At 51.8% G+C, this 22,050-nt stretch overlaps 1 protein-coding gene across 2 annotated transcripts in view; it reads left to right on the forward strand.

Annotated features, from left to right (window-relative positions):
• PACS1 (phosphofurin acidic cluster sorting protein 1) overlaps positions 1–15,468 on the forward strand; it is a 173,739-nt gene extending 158,271 nt beyond the window's left edge. Inside the window, exons 14-24 of one of the 2 annotated variants that reach the window (XM_049892544.1) lie at positions 2,381–2,485; positions 3,095–3,201; positions 3,869–4,023; positions 4,221–4,331; positions 5,022–5,142; positions 5,693–5,735; positions 9,856–9,898; positions 10,092–10,227; positions 12,154–12,380; positions 13,491–13,610; positions 13,763–15,468. In XM_049892544.1, the coding sequence (XP_049748501.1) occupies positions 2,381–2,485; positions 3,095–3,201; positions 3,869–4,023; positions 4,221–4,331; positions 5,022–5,142; positions 5,693–5,735; positions 9,856–9,898; positions 10,092–10,227; positions 12,154–12,380; positions 13,491–13,610; positions 13,763–13,878 (1,284 nt within the window). In that variant the 3' untranslated portion in view covers positions 13,879–15,468. The remainder of the gene's footprint in view (positions 1–2,380; positions 2,486–3,094; positions 3,202–3,868; positions 4,024–4,220; positions 4,332–5,021; positions 5,143–5,692; positions 5,736–9,855; positions 9,899–10,091; positions 10,228–12,153; positions 12,381–13,490; positions 13,611–13,762) is intronic. The other variant, XM_049892545.1, reaches the window with a different exon arrangement.
• Positions 15,469–22,050: the final 6,582 nt, after the last annotated feature.

Raw genomic sequence — 22,050 nt, forward strand, 5'->3', positions numbered from 1 at the left:
TACATTCAAGAGCAAGTTTCAGAGTCTCTTCTGACATTTGTTTTGGTCTTTTCATTCTTTCCTCTCTATTGACGTCCTCCTTTCTTCGTGTATAATGTCCTTGCACAATTCATCTGGTCTTCGGTGTTTAGTGCATCAAATCTATTCTTGGGATGGTCTCTAAATTCAGGTGAGATATCTTCAAAGTCATATTTTGGCTGTCATGGACTTGTTTTAATTTTCTTCAGCTTCGACTTGAACTTACAATTGATAGTCTGTTCCACAGTTGGCCCCTGGCCTCGTTCTGACTGATGAAATTGAGCTTCTCCATCGTCTCTTTCCACAGAATTAGTCGATTGGATCCCTATATATTCCATCTGGCAAGGTCCACACGTATAGTTGCTGTTTATGTTTTTTTAAAAAGGTATTTGCAGTGCGTAAGTCATTGGTCTTGCCAAGTTCTGTCATGGCAATCTTCGGTGTCTTTCCCATCACCAAGGCCATATTTTCCGACTACTAATCCTTCTACTTTGTTGCCAGCTTTCGTGTTCCAGTCACCAGTAGTTACTAATGCATCTTGATTGCATGTTTGATCAATTTCAGACTGTAGAAGTTGGTAAAAATCTTCAGTTTCTTTATCTTTGGCTTTAGTGTTTGGTGTATAAATTTGAATAATAGTTGCATTAACTGGTCTTCCTTGTAGGTTATGGATATCATCCTATCACTAACAGCTTTGTACTTCAGGAGAGATCTTGAAATGTTCTTTTTGACGATGAACGCAACGCCATTCCTTTTCAGTTCATCATTCCTGGCGTGGTAGACCAATGGTTATCCAATTCAAAATGGGCAATACTTGTCCATTTCAGCTCACTAATGCCTAGGATGTCGATCTTTATGCATTCAATTTCATTTTTGATGACTTCCAATTTTCCTAGAGTCGTGCTTCGTACATTCCAATTATAAAAGAACGTTTGCAGCTGTTTCTTCTCATTTTGAGTTGTGCCACATCAACAAATGAAGGTCCCAAAAGTTTTACTCCATCCACATCATCAAGGTCGACTCTTCTTTAAGAAGGTAGCTCTTCCCCAGTTGTATTTTGCGTGCTTTTCAACTTGAGGGGCTCATCTTCAGCATTATATTAAACAGCATTCCACTGCTATTCGTAAGGTTTTCACTGGCCAGTTTTTTCAGAGGTAGACCGCTAGGTCCTTCTTCCTAGTCTGTGTTAGTCTGGAAGCTCCACTGAAACCTGTCTGCCATGAGTGACCCTGCTGGTATTTGAAATATCAGTTACATAGCTTCCAGCAACATGTAAGCCACCACGGTAGGACAGACTGACAGACGAGTTGTGAATTATTTACTACTGGTGTGGAATGGGGCTTCAGTGCTGAGTGGTAGCGGCCAGGGAGGGAGCAAGAAATGCTAGTGTCACCCCAGTCTGCCATCAGCCACACACGTGGCCAGAGCGCCCCTTCTGGTTCTGCCTCCTCTGCCTGGATCAGACATGAGTCTGGAGACAGGGTGGCAAATTAATTGTTCCGGAGAATGGCCAAAATCTCATTGGCCATCACTGGCCTGGGTGCTGGTACCTTTAGTGCTGCTGTGGACCAGGTGTTTGATTTCCAGCTGAAACACCAACTGCGTTAAACATTTGATTTGAAGCTGGGCTACAGCAGATGTGGGGAAGAAGCTGGGTCTTGGGAATTGTGTTCTCTTTTTGAAGGCCAGTGGTCTCAGGGGCCCAGGGGAGTCATGTTTCTAAACTGGCATACCTCACATATTGCTATCCTTCTTGAATTAAGCAGCAAGCCAGTTCATTTACCTTATAAATATTATAGAGAGGAAAGTTTGTGTCAGTATGGCTTCCTGATTTCGATGCTATTACATAGCTGAAAATGAACCAGAGACTAGAATAGCCCAGTGCCTGGGGTGAAGTATTGTCCTTCTTGTTAATCACTGTTCCTGAAATATCTTCTGTTCCTTTTGACGGCAGGCTCCCCACACAGCGCACATTTCCCTCTCATTATTTCTCTCCCCGTTGCCCTTGTTTCCAGCTCTCTAAGCACCTGTTAGCTCTCGCCCTCCTCCTCCCCTGCCATGAGGCCCTGCCTCTCCTGTTGTCTCCGGCGTTGCCCTCTCCACAGGAGGCATCCTGCCTGGTCTCAGCTTCCCCTCCCTCTGCCTGGATGGCTGCTGGGCCTTTGTTCCTGACGTGCTCCTGTCTTCTCCAAGGGCCCCTTTGGCTTGTTCTCTGTCCTCCTTTCCACTGCAGTCTGGCCACTGGGATGCTGGTCTCCTTCACAAGTGCCTGGTGTCTGTCCTCTGAATGCCCGTGCCCCAACCACCCAGTTCCACCCTCAGGCTCCCAGGGACTGCCTGACAGACACTTATGTCCCTGCAGATTCCAAGGAAAGTGGTGTATGACCAGCTGAATCAAATCCTGGTGTCAGATGCCGCCCTCCCAGAGAACGTCATCCTCGTGAACACTGCTGACTGGCAGGGCCAGGTAATGCCACTGAGATTGTAGGGGTGGGAGGAGAGGTCTGGGGTCAGAGACACCCCAGGTTATGTGGTTTGAGCAACAATGCATGGGAAAATAGGATAATGACTCTGATATCTCAGGCCACAGTCCCACCCTGGGCTAAGCCCATAGGTCTGAGCTCTCATCCTAGTTCTCTCACTTTCCATCCTGTGGGACCTTCAGCAAGCCATTAACTTTTCTGTACCTCAGTTTCCTGATCTGTAAAAAAAGCGACAATAATGCCTGTCCTGCCTAACTTCCAGGGTGGTTGTGTGGCCAGGCAGCATGATGGAATGAAAGGACTTCAAGAAGTAGAAAGTGCTTGAAAATGCCACAGGTGGCCCCTAGTTTCCATGAAGGCCAGTCCACCCCTGTCTGCTCCTTCTCACTGTCCACCCCGGTGAGATCCTGGTAGCAGAATCCCTCGTCACTGGCCCCAACGCCTGGAGTGTGGGCCACAGGGGAGACATTAGAACTAAAACGTCCCCTAGCTTCCCAGCACCTTTCACCATTTCCATGTTTCTATGGGGGCTGCTGTCTCCGTCCCTGTGGGGAGCGATGTCCCTGCTGAGGGCCTCACCTGTGTCCCCGCAGTATGTGGCGGAGCTGCTTCAGGACCAGCGGAAGCCTGTTGTGTGCACCTGCTCTACCGTGGAGGTCCAAGCCGTGCTCTCTGCCCTGCTCACCCGCATCCAGCGCTAGTAAGGGCTCCAGCTCCTCTCCTGACCGCATCCTCCTACCCTGACTTCCAAGCAAGGACAGGGAGAAGCCGCAGGGGTGTGTACTGGGGGCAGCGGCAGTAGGCTGCAGTGCTTTGATGCCCTGGAGGCCCCAGAGGGTCAGGGGCGGAAGGATCCATTCCTGTCCCCCTCATTTCAGCCTAGACCCCTGCAGCTCCTTGATTGGCCTTGTCCTCTTCTTAAACCCGTGAGGAGGAAGGCCAGGAAGAGAGCCACTCTTTAACTGTGAAGTGCTGCTGATGGTCGGGAGTCAGTGCTTCACTCCACAGACCCTTCTTAGAGGGAGCCCGGCATCTCCTGCAAGTGGGGGAAGAGATCTTCTAGGTCCCGGGCCTTCTGGACTCAGGCCCGCCCCCCGCCTCCTGTACAGCATTGCCTAACTGTCTCCCTGTTGGCCTCAGCTAATTGGGTCTTCCTTCATAGACAGTTACCTGCCCTGTCTGGTCCTGGGTGTTTTCTCTTAATTGGAAGAGCACTAGGTTTATTTCCTCTCTTTATTGCATTGTTCACTGGTTGGTTTTTCCCCTGTGGTTGCTGAGATCAAGTAAAGTCGGTAGGGGGGGCCTCCTCCGAGCAGGGTCCTGGAGAAACTCCCAAATGTAGCCATGCCTCTCCCCTTCCTCCTCAGCTGCAACTGCAACTCATCCATGCCACGGCCGGTGAAGGTGGCTGCAGTGGGAGGCCAGAGCTACCTGAGCTCCATCCTCCGGTTCTTTGTCAAGTCGTTGGCCAGCAAGACCTCCGACTGGCTCAGCTACATGCGCTTTCTCATCGTCCCCCTGGGTAAAGATGGGATGGTTTCCAGGGGGGCATGTCATGTACCTGAGTCTAGAGGCAGGTCCTGCTCCTACAGCAGGATGGCAGGGCTGGGCCAGGAGGAGACAGTCAGGGGACCAGGGCTGGGGCCGGGGCTCTGTGACAGCCGCACTGCATCGTTCCATCCCCAACCAATTCAGCTTCTCTGCTTTTCTGCCCGCCAGGTTCTCACCCTGTGGCCAAGTACCTGGGCTCAGTCGACAGTAGATACAGCAGCACCTTCCTTGATGCTGGCTGGAGAGACCTGTTCAGTCGCTCAGAGCCGCCTGTGACAGGTAATGGCCCTTTTTACAGTAACTGCACCCGACCACCAGCTTCACCAGAGAGCCGTCTTGGCTCTGGGCTGAGGAAGGAGGCCAGCAACCCATGCTTGTTTCCCTTCCTGTGGCTCACCTCCCGGCCACTGTGCCTGTGTGTGTCCACTGTGGACGCTTCTAGTCTCTGTGCTCTGCTCCTGTACATCTAGGATAAGGAGAGCCCCAGCTGGGGGAGGGCACCTCTTGCTGGAGAGTTCAACATAAGCAGCAGAGAGTAGTTACTAAGCAGTCTTTGGATGAGTGAATGACACTCTGCCAACCATGTCTCCTGAAATACAGAATAAAGGTGACGAGGGCGAGCGTGAGGCTGAGAGGGAATAAATGCTGAGACACTTCTCCAAGGAGGTGCTGGCACAGACGGGGGATTGGAGGGCCCCTGTAGATTAAGAGATGGATGTGAGCACAGTCAGGCAAGAGCCAGTGAACATGAGAAAATGGAAGCACGGTCGCCTGGTTAGGAGCAGGGCTTTGAGGAACCACAAGCAGAGATGGGACCCGAGAGGACATTGCTTTGGCTCATGGCCCCTAGAGTCTTTGGAACCCTGTCTCCACCACAGCCCCTCAGCTGCTGGGATCCTCTGAGAATCTCATGGAGGGGGCTTTCTGAGGGGCTTGTGGGGTTGCCTGCTGAAATAAATCTGCACTCAGCTCCTGGCTTGTCTGCAGAGCAACTAGACGTGGTGGGGCGGGTGATGCAGTACGTCAATGGAGCGAGCGTGACACACCAGCTTCCTGTGGCCGAAGCCATGCTGACCTGCAGGCATAAGTTGTAAGTTTGACTTTGGGGCTTTTCCAAAACTGGGTGGGTAGGTTAGATGTATCTTGAGGGTTTTTTTTGTTTTTGTTGTTGCTTTTTCGCTTTTCTTTCCTCCGCACGCATTTCCCTTCCTAGGAGCCCAAGAAGGTTTGTGTGTGTGTGTGTGCGTGTGCGTGTGCGTAATATGTGTGTGTGTGAGTATGAGGGTGTGTGTGGTGTTTTTTCTGCCTCCCACCCAGGCCTTCCCTTCCCTGCCCTGGGCATCCCCACCTGTCGCAGCCTCCCCTATCGCCTCAGTGCAGAAGCAGCCTATCCAGTGACCAACATGGGCAGCAGGGAGTGTAGTCTGCATCATCGGGGCTTGGGCCTCTATTTGGAGTCCCCTTTTATATATGTACAGTGAGTAGTAGACCCTCCCCGTGCACCTCCCCAAGCTATGATGGGAAGCTGTAAAGTGGTGTCTGGACTCCTTTGAAGCCACAGTATAGTATGGAAGCTTATTTTCCCAGCATTCCGTAAGTCTACGCAGCCAACAGTAAAGCTTTCCTGTCTCTCCCACCAGCCCTGATGAAGACTCATATCAGAAGTTTATCCCCTTCATTGGCGTGAGTACTGACTTCCCCTGTCTTCTCTTCCCCACCCATTCCCTCACCTCCTCCCACCAAAAAAAAAAAAATTCAGGGATTCCTCTAGGACAGTGGTTCTCAATCAAGGATGATTTTGCACCCCAGGGGACATTTGGCATGTCTGAGACATTCTTGGTTGTTACAGCGGGTGCTCCTGGCATCTAGTATATAGAGGCCAGGGATGCTACTAAACATCCTAGAGTGCACAGGCCAGCCCCCGTGACAAAATGTTACCTGGTCGCAAATGTCAGTAGGGTCAAGATTGAGATACCCTGGGCTAGGACATGTAGTGGACTCTCCCTTTCAGTGTCTTCCTTCCCCCAGTCCTGAACTATCCCCCAGGTTCATCACTCCCTCACTGATACCTCATATTTACCACACCAGGCCCTGAACTTGGTGCATTGGCAGCATAGCCTCTGCAGGTTCCAGGGGCAAGGAAGCTGCCTCAGAAATAATGACGGAGAAATTCAAAGGAGGGGTATTTCTGTCTTCAAAGTCAGATAGACCACCAAGAGAAAGGGCTTTGTCTTTCCCTTCCTATTTCATCAAGGAAAAATCTGTTACTAGAGGATTTTGAAAGTAATTTTCACTGAGGGAGCAGAGAATGAAAAGGAAAAGCCCCGTCGTTGTCTTGCATGTCAGGTGGCACTGGCTTTGGTCTGTGTAAAAATGGCCTGGTGGTGTCAGAGGTCCTCTAACTTCAGGGAAAGAGAGGAGAAGCAAGATCAGCATCAGCAGCCTCAGGCTGAGTCCTGTGAGGCAGAGGTCAGACATGCCTCCTTTCTCCAACCTTTTTACCGATTCTGACACCAGCTGTACCTCCCACGGCATTCTCTACTTCTCTGCTGGGTTCGGTAATTTGTTGCAATGGCCACACGGAACTCAGAGAGAATACTCACGATTATGAGGTTTATTAGGGAAATAATAGGTTACAATTCAGCATCAAGAACAACTCAGGATACAGTCCTTTGGTCAGGACAGCTTCTCGGCCATGCCCACAGGCAGGTCTCTCCCTGGCCCTCAGCCTATCGGGCCCCTGGGCCTCTTGGGCCAGCCCAACCTCTGCCCTGTTCAGACAAGTGTTAAAAAGCTCTTTAGCTCCACCGGGAAGTGCCCAGAGGCACCCCACTTCGTCAGCAAGCCTCCTGCCTGAAGGCACTCAGCTTTCTTGCTCTGTGGGCCTGGAAGCTACCCCACCATCTCCTGCTGTTCTCCTGGTTCTGCTGCTGGTGATTCTCTACGGCGCTTGTTGCCACTTCTCACCATCTTGCTCTGTCTCCAGTGTTACTGCTCTCTGTCTCCTGGGTCTAGGAGGTTCTCAGTGCAGGGACCTTGGGTCCTAAGGATGCATCCTGATCCCAGGCTCTTCTTTCTTGGTAATAGTGAGGTCCCCCCTTTCTGTCTCTGGGATGGCTCGTTTTAAGCCTAGTAGGATGGCAAAACTGACCAAGCCCTTCGTTAGGGTTCCACACACCTGATTTGCATATTCCTACCCCCACGAGGGTGCCGTGCACCTTATTTGCATTATTAGCAAGCTGTCCAATCCACTTGTTGGGCCACAAGCACCTTAGTTGCATAGTCCCACCCAGTCATTTGGTGAGAGTTATAAGACCATGGCAAGAAAGGCCATATAAAAGGGATCCGTTGCACTCCAGTCTGTTTCACTTGGCAGCTGTAGGGCCACAGGCATAGACAGACCTGGAGAGGAGCCCAGAAGATGCAGAGCCAGGAAGCCCTGTCAGGGCAAAAGCACACTACAGATGATGGCGAGAAACTCAGATGCCATTTAAGACCAGATCCAAAATTAGCTTATTATATTTTTCTTTTTCTGTAATGTCCTTGATGATTCCTCATAGCTTTGGGGGCAGGGAAGGTATGCAGATGAGGGGCCCTGGCTCCCTATATCTCCATTCTCTACACATGCACAACTCCAGATGTCTTGAGCTGTCTCGGAGATGTGGCTTTTCTGAGCCCAGGAAATAGAGTAGCTTCTTCTTATGCCTTCCTTGCAAAGCCTCCAGCCTGGCAGTCCAGTCAGACCTAGCTTGCCTCCGTGCTGCTTCCACAGCCATGGTCAAAGCCCCAGAACATGGCACACAGCCTGGTGCAGGTAGCTCAGCTCACACCTTCTTGGAACTGTGCGTTGCTGCACACTGGCCTGACAGCTGAGGGAGACGTTGTTGTTAGGTGTCATTGAGTCAGTTCTGATTTATAATGACCCCATGTACAACAGAAGGAAACACTGCCCGGCCCTCTGCCATCCTCACGATCATTGTTATGCTTGAGTCCATTGTCGCACCCACTGTATCAATCCATCTTGTTGAGGGTCTTCCTCTTTCTCACTGACCCTCTACCAAGCATGAAGTCTTCTCCAGGGACTGGTCCCTCCTGATAACACGTCCAAAGTATGTGAGACGTTGTCTCGCCATCCTTGTTTCTAAGGCACACTCTGGTTGTACATCTTCCAAGACAGATTTGTTCATTCTTTTGACAACCCGTGGTATATTCAACATTCTTCACCAACACCACAATTCAAAGACGTTAATTCTTCTTCGGTCTTCCTTATTCATCATCTCGCTTTCACATGCACATGAGGTGATTGAAAACACCAGGGCTTGGGTCAGGCGCACCTTAGTCTTCAGGGTGACATCTTTGCTTTTCAACACTTTAAAGAGGTCCTTTGCAGCAAATTTGCCTAATTCAATGTATCTTTTGATTTCTTGACTGCTGCTTCCGTGGACATTGCTTGTGGATCTAAGTAAAATGAAATCTTTGACAACTTCAGCCTTCTCCGTTTATCATGGTGTTGCTCATTGGTTCAGCTGTGAGGATTTTTGTTTTCTTTACATTGAGGTGTAATCCATACTGAAGGCCGAGGGAGAGAGAGATTTAAAGTAATAAAAAGGAGCCAACAGCTGTATAAGCAGTGGTTAAGCACTCAGCTGCTAACCAGAAGTTCACTGGATTGAACCCACCAGCGACTCCGAGGGAGCAAGATGGGGCATTCTGCTTCTGTAGAGATTACAGCCTTGGAAACCCTATAGGGCAGTTCTACTCTGTCCTCTAGCAGCGCTGTGAGTCGGAATTGATGGCTGTGGGTTCAGTGAGAACAGCTGTATACAGTGCCAGGAGAGCAAAGGGACAGGGTAGTTGTATCCAGGAAACCGCCAAGTGTCATCTTGTTTCTCTCTGGGAACCAAAATAAGGATATAGAGAATTGGGGCAAAACTACAGTGAAGACCAACATTGTGCCGTCAGCAGTCGCTGTGGGGACCATCTGCAGGTAGGCGTACAGTCTACACTCCCCACCAGTCTCCAAGGCCAGTTTCTCTGACCCCCAGTTCTGCTTCTCTGCAGGTGCCCTCAGGCCTACTCATTAAAAGGACTTCACTTGCCACTCAGACCCAGAGCAGGAACATTCAAACAGCCTGTCTCTAAAAAGCTCTGTCCTTTTTTGGACCACTAGAAGGCCCCCTCAGTCCTTTCCAGAATTCTCTGTGGGCAATATAAAGTTCTAAGGGAAGCTGAAATCAGCCTCACTGCCTTAGAGGGGCGAGGAGGGAGCTTGGGGCCCTCTCCTTCCCGTTGTCACTTCTCCAGGTTCCAGGAAGACTTGAAAGGACAGCTACTGCCAGCAACTTCAGCTGGTGTTCATGTGGCTAGGTGCAGCAGGGTGGGCCGGGTACGGAGCATGGCCTGGACCGTGACACGCTTCATTATCCTGACAACGATGAAAGAGTTCTGAGGCTTTCTCTCAGTGGCTCCTAATTTCTCTCTCTGACCTGAGCAGGTATCCCCTGCCTGTGGTGATCCTAGAGAAATGAGAACTGGCTACTGAAGTGTTTCCTGCCTTCAAGGTGGGCTTTGCCCTTGTCCCCAGGGAAGAGTCTCAGGTGCTCCATCTCATCGATTGGAACTGGGTTTTTTTTCCGTATCTCTTAAAGATCTGGGCTGCCCCAGATCGGCAAAGATTTTAAAAGCCCATGGTAAAATACTGGGCAATAATGGCTATTTTGCCCAACCATCTGTTTCAGACTGGATCAGAACATGTGCAGCTGCGACGAGAGTACCTAATGCCTATGCCTCTTCTTTCCTTCAGGTGGTGAAGGTAGGCCTGGTAGAAGACTCTCCTTCAACAACAGGTGAGCCTGAGGACGCCTCCTTTGCTTCTTTGGTGTGAGAGTGGGTCAAGGGCAGGAAGAACTGGGGCAGCATTGGAATGGTGACAAGGAGGGTGGGGAGGCATCTCAGGCCCAGGAAGAAATCAAGGCCGCAGCTGATTGGCAGACAGGCAGGGGTGGCTTCCTCTGGCCGACTGTGTTTGTCCCCTAACAGGCGATGGGGATGACTCACCTATGGTCAGCCTGACTGTGCCCTCCACGTCACCACCCTCCAGCTCAGGCCTGAGCCGAGATGCCACAGCCACCCCTCCCTCCTCCCCGTCCATGAGCAGTGCCCTCGCCGTCATGGGGTAAGGCTCCCGCCCAGACCTGCCTTTCTGCCATACCACGTCCTCCAGGGCCCAGGACCCCATCGAGTTCCCTGCTGCCTGCAGCAGTGTAGAGCAGTGGCGAGAGCACTGGGTTTAGAGAGGCATCTGGGAGAGAACGCTGGGGTTAGAATCCAGAGTCTATGCCATTGAGCAGCTCTGTGAAACGGGGAGGCTGCTCTGCCCTGCAGGGTTAGAAGGGTTAGATGGGACGGTATTGGTCAAGAGGCCCCCTGTAGACTGGAAAGTGCGGGTAAGTGTCTCATGTGTGACTACCCACTGGAAGCCAAGCCTGGGCTTTGGAGTCGGACACACCTGGGCCTGAGTCATGGCTCTTCCTGCATCGGCTGTGTGCACCTGGGCAGGTTTCTAAGCTTCTATTACAAAGTAGGTGTGGAACGGTGGCGAGCTCACAGGCTTGTTGTGAGGCTCAAGTAAGAACACAAGCGCCTGGCATCTGAGAGGTGGTGCCTCATTCACCCGTCAGCCAGGCCGGTCATTGTGTGAGTCTCTGGGCCTGGAGCAGAGGGCAAGACAGAGTGTCCTGTCCCCCAGGGCACACGCTCAGAGTGCTGCAGAAATGACATGAAAATGTGTAGATTGCAGTCAGTGCCTTGAAACAGCAGGGCGATGGTGGTGTTAGGGCTTCCTTTGGGGTCTCCAGCATCTAACGTGCAGATAAAAGCGATCAGGGAGGGCAGAGGGAGAGCACTCCTGGCAGGCAGCTGGGAAAGAGGCTTGGAGGTGGGCAGAGTAGGGCAGGGGGCAGGGCCAGAGAGGAGGCAGCACCCTATTCTTCCCCCCGTTTCCCTCCTTCTGCCCTTGCCTCTTTCATGGTGTTGTCTGGTGATGGTCTTTGTACAGCAGAAGGCAGGCACTGACGAGTGGCTTTTCCAGAACCACCCATGAAGAAGACGAAGCATTGTCAGGCATTCTTTCTTTCTACTTCCCCTCATTTGCCTGCAAGGGGCAGTTTGAGAGAAGGAGGAATACCACTTAGCCTATTTTGCCCCAATTCTTCGCAGCCCCCGGCTTCCTGGAAGCCTATTTTTGCTGCTTCACGCCCACCCCAACCCCAGCACAAAGGTTTCTGCCCAGCATGGCTTCGAAGGCCTTGGGACCAACCCCTACTCGACCTCCTTTCCCATCCACTGTAAGCTTGTTTTTTAATGGCACCACTGACACTAGGCAGAAAGAAAAATGTCAGATGATTTTTGTAGCCTGTGTACCTATTGTGTCTGACGCCTCCTTTCAAGAAAACATCAACCCTTTTCCCCTGAGAGCTAAAATTATCCCTGAGCTAGAAGTGCCATAAATAAGAGAAAGCCGCAGGTCAGCCATCAACTCCTGGAGACTGCTCCACAGCCTCAGGGCTCTGCCTCTGCCTCTGCCTCTGCCTCTGCCTCTGCCTCTGCCCCTGCCTCTGCCCCTGCCCCTGCCCCTGCCCCTGCCCCTGCCCCTGCCCCTGCCCCTGCCCCTGCCCCTGCCCCTGCCCCTGCCCCTGCCCCTGCCCCTGCCCCTGCCCCTGCCTCACTTAGCTCCCCCAGGGCCCCGCTTGGTATTGGCCCTGCTTTGCTTTCTGGGCCTGTGTGCGCACACTTTTTCCTCATAGAGATTTGTTCCTCTCTGCTTCCTCGTCCTCCTGGGCCTTGTCTTTTAAATTCCCTGACCAGCGTGGGCCTCTCCCCGCTGCTGGCTGATAACCCTGATTCCCTGCCCCAGGAGGAAGGACTCTGTGGGGCAGGAGGGAACACAGAGCTTGGAGAAGGCCTCCCTCTGCCCCTGGAGCCCAATCCCTGGCCTCCCATCCCCTCCCAGAGGCAGGGAGTCCCCTCTGCCTCTCGTGTGCCCATGTGATTGGGAACTGAGGGCAGAGCTGACCTCTCCACCCTTCTTTCCCTTCTCCAGGAGCCCCAACAGCCCGTATGGGGATGTCATTGGCCTCCAGGTGGACTACTGGCTGGGCCACCCCAGCGAACGGAGGCGGGATGGTGACAAGAGGGACGCCAGCTCCAAAAACACCCTCAAGAGTGTCTTCCGCTCAGTGCAAGTGTCCCGCCTGCCCCATGGTGGCGAGGCCCAGCTTTCTGGCACCATGGCCATGACTGTGGTCACGAAAGAGAAGAACAAGAAAGGTAAGTGACCTCTGAGGCCAAGGATCATCAGGGGCCACCAGGCCCCCTCCGTCTCCTCCAGCAGGGGCAGAATCAGCCCTGGGCACAGTCCCGCTGCACCTTATAGGACCAGGCAGGATCTCTCATCTGAGTTTTTAAGGAAACCGTGTTGCCCAGTAAGGCATTTGGTGGCTGTTGTCAGAGAAACGGCAGCCCTGGCTGAGGCAGTTGGTGGCAGGAGAGAACATCCCCAGGCCTCAGCTCCGAGAGAGGGAAACCGAGGCCTGGGAGGCCAGTCCACAGAGGACTGTTGTCCTTTACAGAAAGTGGAGCTCAGTCCATCTGAATAAAGCACCAAGGTAGGGTCGGGGTGGTCCTGGATCCTGCCCTGGCAGAGGGAAGCTCTGACAGCTAGCAGGAATCCCCCCCAACCAGGCCAGGGCTGAGTCAGCATCTCCCTGTCAGCCCCGCTGTGCACCTGGGATGGTGGCCCTCAGCTCTCCCCCTGCCCAGCTGTCAGGAGGTGGCTTTCTTTAACCCTGGACCCTGCCTCCCCAGGCACCCCCCGAAAGCAGCTGTGCCTGTTTGCCTTCCTCATTTCTGCTCTGATACATTCCCCTAGGGGAGGAGGCCACTGCTAGAGACTGGCCTTTGGGTGTAGGGGGCCATCAGCTCAGCAACCTCCTGCTCTTGCCTCCTTCCCAGAGCAGAAGTGAGGCCCACAGGCTCAGCCAGGCACCCGGGCCAGTCAGTACAAATGTGGGCACCTCGGCTTCGTCACAGCCAGACACCTCCACACACAGGCCACCGTGCAGCCCAGAGGACAGGCAGCCTAGAACATTTGAGCTGAAGGTGCTCAGACCATCTGGCCCCAGGTCCTCGCTGTACAGATGATGATAGCGAGGCCAGGGGAGTGAAATCCTTGCCAAGTCAGGAGACTGGTCCTGGGACCGGTCAGGAACTCAGCGATCCTTCTCCACCACCCACCCCGGGTGCTTTCCTGGAACTTTCCAGAGACGTCCACCTTCAGCATTGGCTCCCCGTCCCAGAGACAGGCAGCAGCAGGGCTGGGGTAAGAGGAGGGCTGCACTTCCAGGGGCGACTCAGAGGCGGGGCCTGCTTCCTTTCTAGTTCCCACCATCTTCCTGAGCAAGAAGCCTCGCGAGAAGGAGGTGGACTCTAAGAGCCAGGTCATCGAGGGCATCAGCCGCCTCATCTGCTCTGCCAAGCAGCAGCAGACCATGCTGAGAGGTGGGACACGCAGGCGGGGCTGATGGGGGGACAGAGACCTGGGGTGGGTGCTGGCTGGGGGCCACAGGGACTCGGGGGCAGAGACCTTCCTGAATTGGTACCTGAGGGGGAGCAGCCACGGCAGCCCTGGTCACGCTGCCCTGTCCCCCCAGTGTCCATCGATGGAGTTGAGTGGAGTGACATCAAGTTCTTCCAGCTGGCCGCGCAGTGGCCCACCCACGTCAAGCACTTTCCAGTGGGACTGTTCAGTGGCAGCAAGGCCACTTGAGGGCACTGTGTCCTGGCCACTCACCCTTCTGGCACTGCCACCAGCCTCACCGCCTGCGGGCAGGGGTAGGCGCAGGCTGAGCCCCAGCATCCCTTTCCTGGCACTGGGGCCTGCATTTCATTCGCCCGTCCTGAAGGACACTGCCACTGGGGACGCTGCTCACCCCCATGCCCGTCCCAGCCCGCAGCCCTCTCCTCACCCCCTCTCTCTTCTCACTCCTGCTCCAGGCCCAGGGTAGGTCCAGGCCCAGGGCAGGCTGGTTTTGCCTTCTGGCTCTTGTCAGTCCCTGGAGTTGAGTCCTGGGGCACCTTCCATTCTCTTTCTGTTCCCGCCCTTCCCCCACGTGGCACCAGCGGCCTCCTGGCAGTAGGAAAGCTGGCCTCCTGGGCCACAGCAGGCGAGCCCCCGCCTACCCTCCAGTCCCCAGGGTCACTTGGCTTCCTAAGGCCCAGCTGCTGCTGCTCCTGCCTCCCTCACAGGGTCCCCTGGGCAATGAGCAGCTGTCAGCCGAGGGCTAGGGCCACCTTCCACCCCCTGTGGGGACACTCCAGGGTTGGGACCACTTCCTACCCCCTGTGGGGACACCCCAGCTGGCCCCACAGCTGGCCAGAGAAAAGAAGAAGGACACCCCCCACACACAGCTTGGGGCAGGAGGCAGCTCCCACCCAGCCTCATCCCAGGGCGACATTTCTGTGGTGACGAGAGCGCTTCTGGGACAGAGGGGCCTGCCTGACTCCCACTGCGTACGACCATCTTTCCACCCTCAGGTCACCTGTAAATGTAATGTGTGTCCCTGAGTTTTAGGTTCTCTGCACGGCCGATCTCTTGGTTGTCTTGGTTGTTCCGTGTAACTCACCTTGTCCTGTGGCTTTCTCCCTTGTTGATAATCCTCCCCCTCCTCCGCCCCTTTGCCCAGCACAGCTCTGCGTGTTCCTGCAGCTCTGGACTGGGAGATGGAAGCAGACCCCCCATGCACTTTGTGCCCCCCGCCACCAGCCTATTATCTTCCTTGGCCCCTGTGTCGACGTGTCTCCCTTCCCTGACGTGTTCTCCCACCTCCTCATCCCATGGGCCCCTGGCCCGAGGAGGGGTTTCCCTCTGGGTCACACCCTGGCAGGGACCCTATCCTCCCGGCTGGCTTCCCTCCAGCAGAGCCCAGTGCCTCCCTCACCAAGGGCTCAGGTTGAGCCCCGTCTCAGCTTCCACTGTCAGTGGAGACAGGAACAGTCTAGATCCCAGCCCTGGCCCCCAGCCCCACCAACATCTCCAGAGCTTTCCTGGTGCCCTCACTCCTTCCAGAAGGTTTTGCACAGAACTCCATTTTGAAAGGTGTTTTCTCATTCTCCATACCTCCCGGCTCTGTCCTCAGCCTGTCCCTGGCTCCGCCCTGCTGTCCAGAATGGCCCCTGGGCTCTGCTGCTCTCTGGGGGCTGGAGGGGGGGCCGGGTTGATGTTGGATTTTTCATTCAATAAACTGGTGTTTTCTTACCAACTGCCTTGGCCCTCTGTGCTGCTCACTGTGACCCAGATCTGTGGGGCTGGGCCGTCTGTGGAGTTGACTACTGCCCTTAACCGTGGAGATGGAAGACCGCCACAGCCACTGCTTCATGGGTGCCAGTTCCTTCCACGAGGCACCCAGGACAGAGGCCTGCACACAAAGCCACCTCCCATGAAGAAGTGCCCAGAGGTGGCAGCAGAGCCTGGCATCCCCGCCCTGCAGGACATAGCCACAGGAGGGAAGGCCAAGTAAGGCGGGCTGTCACCTGCCTCAAACTCGAGGAGGTTCTGGGACCCAGCGGTGGCCCTGTGCAATCCCCAAGCATGGAAGGTGGAAGTAACGCCTCCTCCCAGGTGAGAAGACCCAGCGAGGGCTAGGAAAGCAGCTGGCAACAAGGAAGTGCAGTGTGCACATTAGTTGTGAGCAAGGTGGGCAGGCTGGCTGGTGAGGAGACCCTCCAGGAGGAGCTAGACAGATTGATGTCAACAGAGCAGAGAGTGAGAGCCTGCATGGACTTGGAACCTCCCCCGCCCCCCCCGCCCCGCCCCCAGCTCATTGCACTCTGGCTCAGAAGCTGGAAGAGAGCCCTCTCACCTTCCCTCCTGTGGACTCACACCTACCTGCACCCCTCAGCGCTCTCACCTGGATCTTTGGCAAACATGCTGGAATTGCTCCTGTATTGACAACAAAAACAACTTCTCTCCTAGAGCAAAACTCCTCGGAAGAGTTGCTTGTGTCCCTGTTTCCACTTCCTCCCACCCCCACTCCTTTCCAGCTCTTCTCCTCACAACCCACTAGAAGTGCCCCTGCCAAGTCCCCAGTGAACCTGGGTTGCCAGGTCCCTCCCTCCTTGGATCACGTTCTTTCCTTGCCTGAGGCACCACTCTGCTTTTCCCACCTTTCTGGCTGTTCCTTCTCAGCCTGCTTCTCTGGATCCTCCTCCTCTCCCCAGCCTCTGAACACTGGGGGAGCCCAGGCTCTAACCTCTAGTCTGCTCTCCACTCAGCCCCAGAGTGATCCCATTCAGCCCCATGGGTGGAAGTCTCACCTGTGCACACACCCCTCTGTAAAAATGGTGTGACATTCCCAAGGGGGAAGAGGAATCAAGATCATCAGCCCAAGGCTGATTGCTATGAGGCAGAGGTCAGACATGCCTCCTCTCCAACCTTTTTACCAATTCCGACACCTTTTTATCCATTCCTCCCATGGCACTCTACTTCTCTGCTGGGTTCAATAATTTGTTGTAATGGCCACACAGTAGTCACAGACCATACTCACAGATGCGGGGATTATTAGGGAAGTAACAGGTTACAATTCAGGTTCAGGAATGCTGAGGGTACGGTTATTTAATCAGGACAGCCTTTTCTCAGCTGTTCTTGTATGCACACCTGTCTCTGGCCCCTCAGCCTTTTAACAGTGCCAGTAAGTGCCCAGAGGCACCTCCGCTCTGCCAGTAACCCTCAACCTAACTCCACCAAGTGCCTGGAGGCACCCTACTCCACCAGCAAACCTCCTGCCTGAGGGCGCTCAGCTTTCTCACTCCATGGGCTGGGAAGCCTACCACGCCACCTCCTGCAGGCCTCCTAGTTTCTCATCGTCTTTGGCGTTACAGCTCTCTCTCTCCCTCTTTTGGTCTCCTGGTTCCACGAGCTTCTCAGCGCAGGAATCCCAGGTACAAAGGACGAACTCCACTTGTGGCACTTCTTTCTTGATAGTGGTAAGATCCTCCCTTACCCCCTCTGGGATGGCTCATTTTAAGCCTAGTGGAATGGAAAACTGACCAATCCCCTCTTCAGGGTTCCATATACCTTATTTACATGGTCCCATCCCCACAAGGGTACCATGCATCTTATATACATTATTAGCAAGCTATCCAATCCCCTTAGTGGGCCACAGACACTTGATTTGCATAGTCCCAGCCAGTCATTTGGTGGGCATTACAAAGATTATGGCTAGAAGGGTCATAAGAAGTAATTCACTGCAACACACCTTCCTAGGAAATGACCACTCCCTTCTACAGTTGCTGAGGAAAACACTCTGGGGCCATCCTTGACTCGTATCTCAGATCATCAGCAATTCCTGTAGACTCTTACCTTCAAGACCTACCCAGTGTCCAGCAGCTTCTCCCCTTTCACTGCTGCCTTTATTCCTCATCTGGATATCGTAGTAGCCTCCTAGTCATCTCTCTGCTCCCACCCTCCCCCATGGTCTATTCTCTCCACCCCATAGCCAGAGAGACCTTTCTATAAAGTTAACCAAGTCATGTTAAACTGCTGAACCAAACTGTCCAATGGCTACCCATCTCACTAGGAATAGAATCCCAAGCCCTCATCATAACCTACAGGGCCTACCTGATGTGACCTCCCCACTGGCACATTCTGCCTCAGATCCTTTGCACAAGCCCTTAGGAGCCTCCCATCCTGTTCCTGCCTCCAGATTCACATGGCTTGTTCCCTCATTTGAGTCTTGGCTTAAATGTCACCTTCTCAGAGAAGTCTTCCATGTTCAACCTGTCTAAAATAGCACATCCCTTTTCTCTTACCTTTCCTTGTTTTGTCATTAGCACTTCTCACTCTTTGGCATTTAATTATTCATTGTTTGTCTCTCCCCACTAGAATGTAGGCACCAAAAAAACAGGAGTGTCCTTTTTTTCCCCTGCTATACCTTTTTTATATATATATACCTTTAGCACCCAGTTTTAAGTGATTGGCCCAAGAGAAAAATAAATACATAAACATGGCCATTTAGTCGATCCCAAATCATGGTGACCCCCTGTGTTACAAAGTAGGACTGCTGTATAGGGTTTTCTTGGTTGTAATATTTACGGAAACAGATTGCCTGGTCTTTCTTTCATGGCATTGGTGGGTGGGTTCGAACCACCAACCTTTTGGTTAGTAGCCAAAAGCCAACCGTTTGTACCACCCAGGGACCTGGTCCATGATGGCGGCTCAATAAATAATTAGGTGACTGAATGAAGGATGAACACCTCATGCTTCTGGGATAGGGTCCCTAATCCAGATGTTCAAAAAAGGTAAATAAATAGTGTGCTGCTCAGACAGTTTAACTGATGCCTCAGCTCAAGGACACTTCAGCTTTCTTGGAGGCCCTAGAGTAACGAGATAGACTCCTCCTCTGAGCAAATAGGAAGAGACTGTGTAGGAACTGTTTCCAGGAGTCCAAGCACGAGGCAACGGGTGGAAGGTGATGGCTTAGACCCGATGCCGGTGCTGCCCAGTCCCTGGAGAGTTGAGGCCAGACAGGAGCAGAACTCCCCGTGGGCTGCCAGAAACATTCTGTCCAGGTAAAAGGGTGACATTGTTGCAGAAGGTGGGAGAACCTACACACCAACTTTAGACTGGCGTGGTTTGGGGTTTTTTTGTTTTTTTTTAATTAAACAGGTTGTGGTTTTTTTAAAGAAGAGTTTTAGATTTACAGGAAAGTTGCAAAGGTAGTACAGAGAGTTCCCATATGCCCCTTGGCCAGTGGCCCCTGTGGTCAGCATGTTACATTACTGTGGTACATTTGTCACAACAATAAACCAGTATTGATACATCATTATTAATGGAAGTCAATACTTTACTCGGATTTCCTTAGTTTTTCCTGAATGTCCATTCTCTGTTCCAGGATCCCATCTAGGGTATCACACTACCTTTTTGTTGCTGTGAAGTAACTGTTGTTAGGTGCTGTCGAGTCAGTTCCAACTCATAGCGACCTTATATACAACAGAACGAAGTACTGTCCAGTCCTGCGCCATCCTCACAATCATTGTTATGCTTGAGCCCATTGTTGCAGCCATTGTGTCAGCCCACCTCGTTGAGGGTTTTCCTTTTTCCGCTGACCCTGTGCTTTACAAAGCATGATATCTTTCCCCAGGGACTGATCTCTCCTGACATGTCCAAAGTATGTAAGACATAGTCTCGCCATCCTTGCTTCTAAGGAGCATTCTGGTTGTACATTTTCCAGGACAGATTTGTTTCTTCTTTTGGCGGTCCGTGGTATATTCACTATTCTTCACCAGCACCACAATTCAAAGGTGTCAGTTCTTCTCTGGTCTTCGTTATTCATGGTCCAGCTTTCATGTGCATATGAGGCGATTGAAAACACCATGCCTTAGGTCAGGCGCACCTTAGTCTTCAAGGTGACATCTTTTCTTTTCATGAAATAATTAGCTGAGGAAATGATGTTAGCTGCCATCAAGTAGATTCCAACTCATATGGTGACTCTAAGTGTACAGAGTGGAGCTACTCTATTATAGGGTTTCTTTTTTTTTTTAATGATACTATGTTTTCGGTGAAGGTTTACACAGCACTTTAGGTTACTATTTAACAATTTCTGCACAAGTTGTTCGGTGTCATAGGTTACATTCTTCACAATGTATGAACATTCTCATTATTTCTATTCTGGTTCCATTTCCATTAATCTAGTTTCCCTGTCCCCTTACATTCTCATCTTTGTTTTAAAGTAATTGTTGACCATTGGTCTCATATAGGTGATTTTTTTTAAAGGAGAACAGCACTTAGGGGTGATACTCATTATTTTTTTAGTCAATTTGTTTGGCTACAAGGTCTAGTGCTGCTATAACAGAAATACCAAAAGTGAATGGCTTTAACAAAGAGAAATTTATTTCTTCACAGTAAAGTTGGCTAAAAGTTCAAATTCAGGGCATCAGCTACGGGGGAAGGCTTTCTCTCTCTGTCGGCCTTCTCATCAATCTTCCCCCGGACAAGGAGATTCTCCGCGCAGGAACCCTGGGTCCAAAGGATGCGCTGTGCTCCCGGTGGTATGAGGTCCCCCTTCTCACTTCCCTTTGGATGTGACCTGGGTAAGGATGTTACAATCCCACCCTAATCCTCTTTAACATAAAATTATAATCACAAAATGGAGAACAACCACACAATACTGGGAATTATGGCCTAACCAAGTTGATACATATTTTGGGGGGGGGTTGGGAGGATACAATTCAGTCCATGACAGTTAGTTTCAGTTCAGGATTTGAAGAGTATCTCAGGGCAATAGTCTCAGGGAGCCCTTCCAGCCTCAACCAGTCCAGTAGGCCTAGTTTTTTTATTTTATTTTTTGAGGAGTTTGAGGTTCTGTTCCACAATCTCCTATCAGGGTCCATTTATTGTGGCACTCCATAGGATTTTCAAGGCTGTGACCTTTTGGAGGCAGATCACCAGGTCTGTCTTCTGAGGCACCTCTGGGTAGGTTCAAATCCCCAATCCTTGGCTAGTAGTCAAGCACTTAACAATTTGTGCCACCCAGGGACTCCTTGATATCACACTACATTTAGTCATTATGTCTCCTTAGGCTCCTCTGGGCTGTGACAGTTTCTCAGACTTTTCCTGTTTTTGATGACCATGACAATTTTGAGGAGCACTGGTTGCGGATTTTGTAGTATTTCCCTTTCTTGGGAATAATCTGATGTTTTTCTCAAAATTAGACTGTGGTTACGGGATTTGGGGAGGAAGAACAGAGGTAAAGTGCCCAGTGTATGTGCCATCAACATGGTATCATGATGCCGTTGACCTTGGTCGCCTGGCTGAGGTATGGTTGCCAGGTTTCTCCACTGTAAAGTGACCCCCACACACACCTCTCACACTGTCCCCTTTGGAAGGAGTCACTTGGCGTATCCCACACTGTCGGGGGTAGGGAGTTATGCTCTACATACATTATTTGGAATTCTTCTGTACAGGAGATTCTAGACTATTGTTTTTAACTCCTTCCATCACCCGCCACTGTGCCCAAGGACCAAAGGCATTAATAGCTGTCACTGTCACCTACTGGGCACTTACTGTCAGCTTCTGCTGAGTGCTTTATATAGTTTACTTCATTTAATCCTGAGAGTGATCCTATGAAATCAGTTCAGCTGTTTCTACAAAGGAGGAAATCAAAGGTCAGAGAGCCTCCCCTTTCCCAACTCTAGACTCTCATCTCTAACCACATACTTGACTACTTGAATACTCACAGACATCTCAAGCTTCCTATGGCCAAAACGGAACTCTGGACTTCACTCCCTCTTCCCAGTCTTGGTAAATGGCACCAGCCTTCATCCTATTACTCAAGTCAGAAACCAACGAATTCCCTACATTAGCCTACATCAGTGAGTCCTGTCAGTTTTGCCTTCCAAATGCCGTTCCCAAACATAAGCCACAGCACCTTGTGTCCTTGGTTAGAGTCCCTCGGTGGCTTCCTAATTCGCTCCTTTTTTATTATGGCGAAAATATACATAACAAAGCATGCCATCTCAACAATTTCACAGACAGTTCAGTGACGATTACATTCTTCAAGTTGTACACCCATTCTCGCCATCCTTTTCCAAATCATTCCACCACTGTGAACGTGAACTCAACGCCCCCTAAGCAAAAGCTCCCCCTTTGCTCCCCCCACCCCTGGTAGCCACTAATAATCTTTGGTTCCTGTATATTTGCTTATTTCATATAAGTGAGATCATACAGTATTTGTCCTTTTGCAACTGACTTATTTCAGTCAGCGTGATGTTTTCATGGTTCATCCATGTAGCAGCATCCATCAGGACTTCATTTCTCTTCACAGCTGAGGAGTATTCCATTGTCCATATGTGCCACCTTTTGTGTATCCATTCATCCATATTGGACATTTAGGTCGTTTCTACCTTTTGCCTGTTGTGAAAAGTGCTGCAGTGAGCATTAGAG

Source organism: Elephas maximus, chromosome 7 (assembly GCF_024166365.1).
Source record: "Elephas maximus indicus isolate mEleMax1 chromosome 7, mEleMax1 primary haplotype, whole genome shotgun sequence".
In the NCBI taxonomy this organism is placed as follows: domain Eukaryota; kingdom Metazoa; phylum Chordata; class Mammalia; order Proboscidea; family Elephantidae; genus Elephas; species Elephas maximus.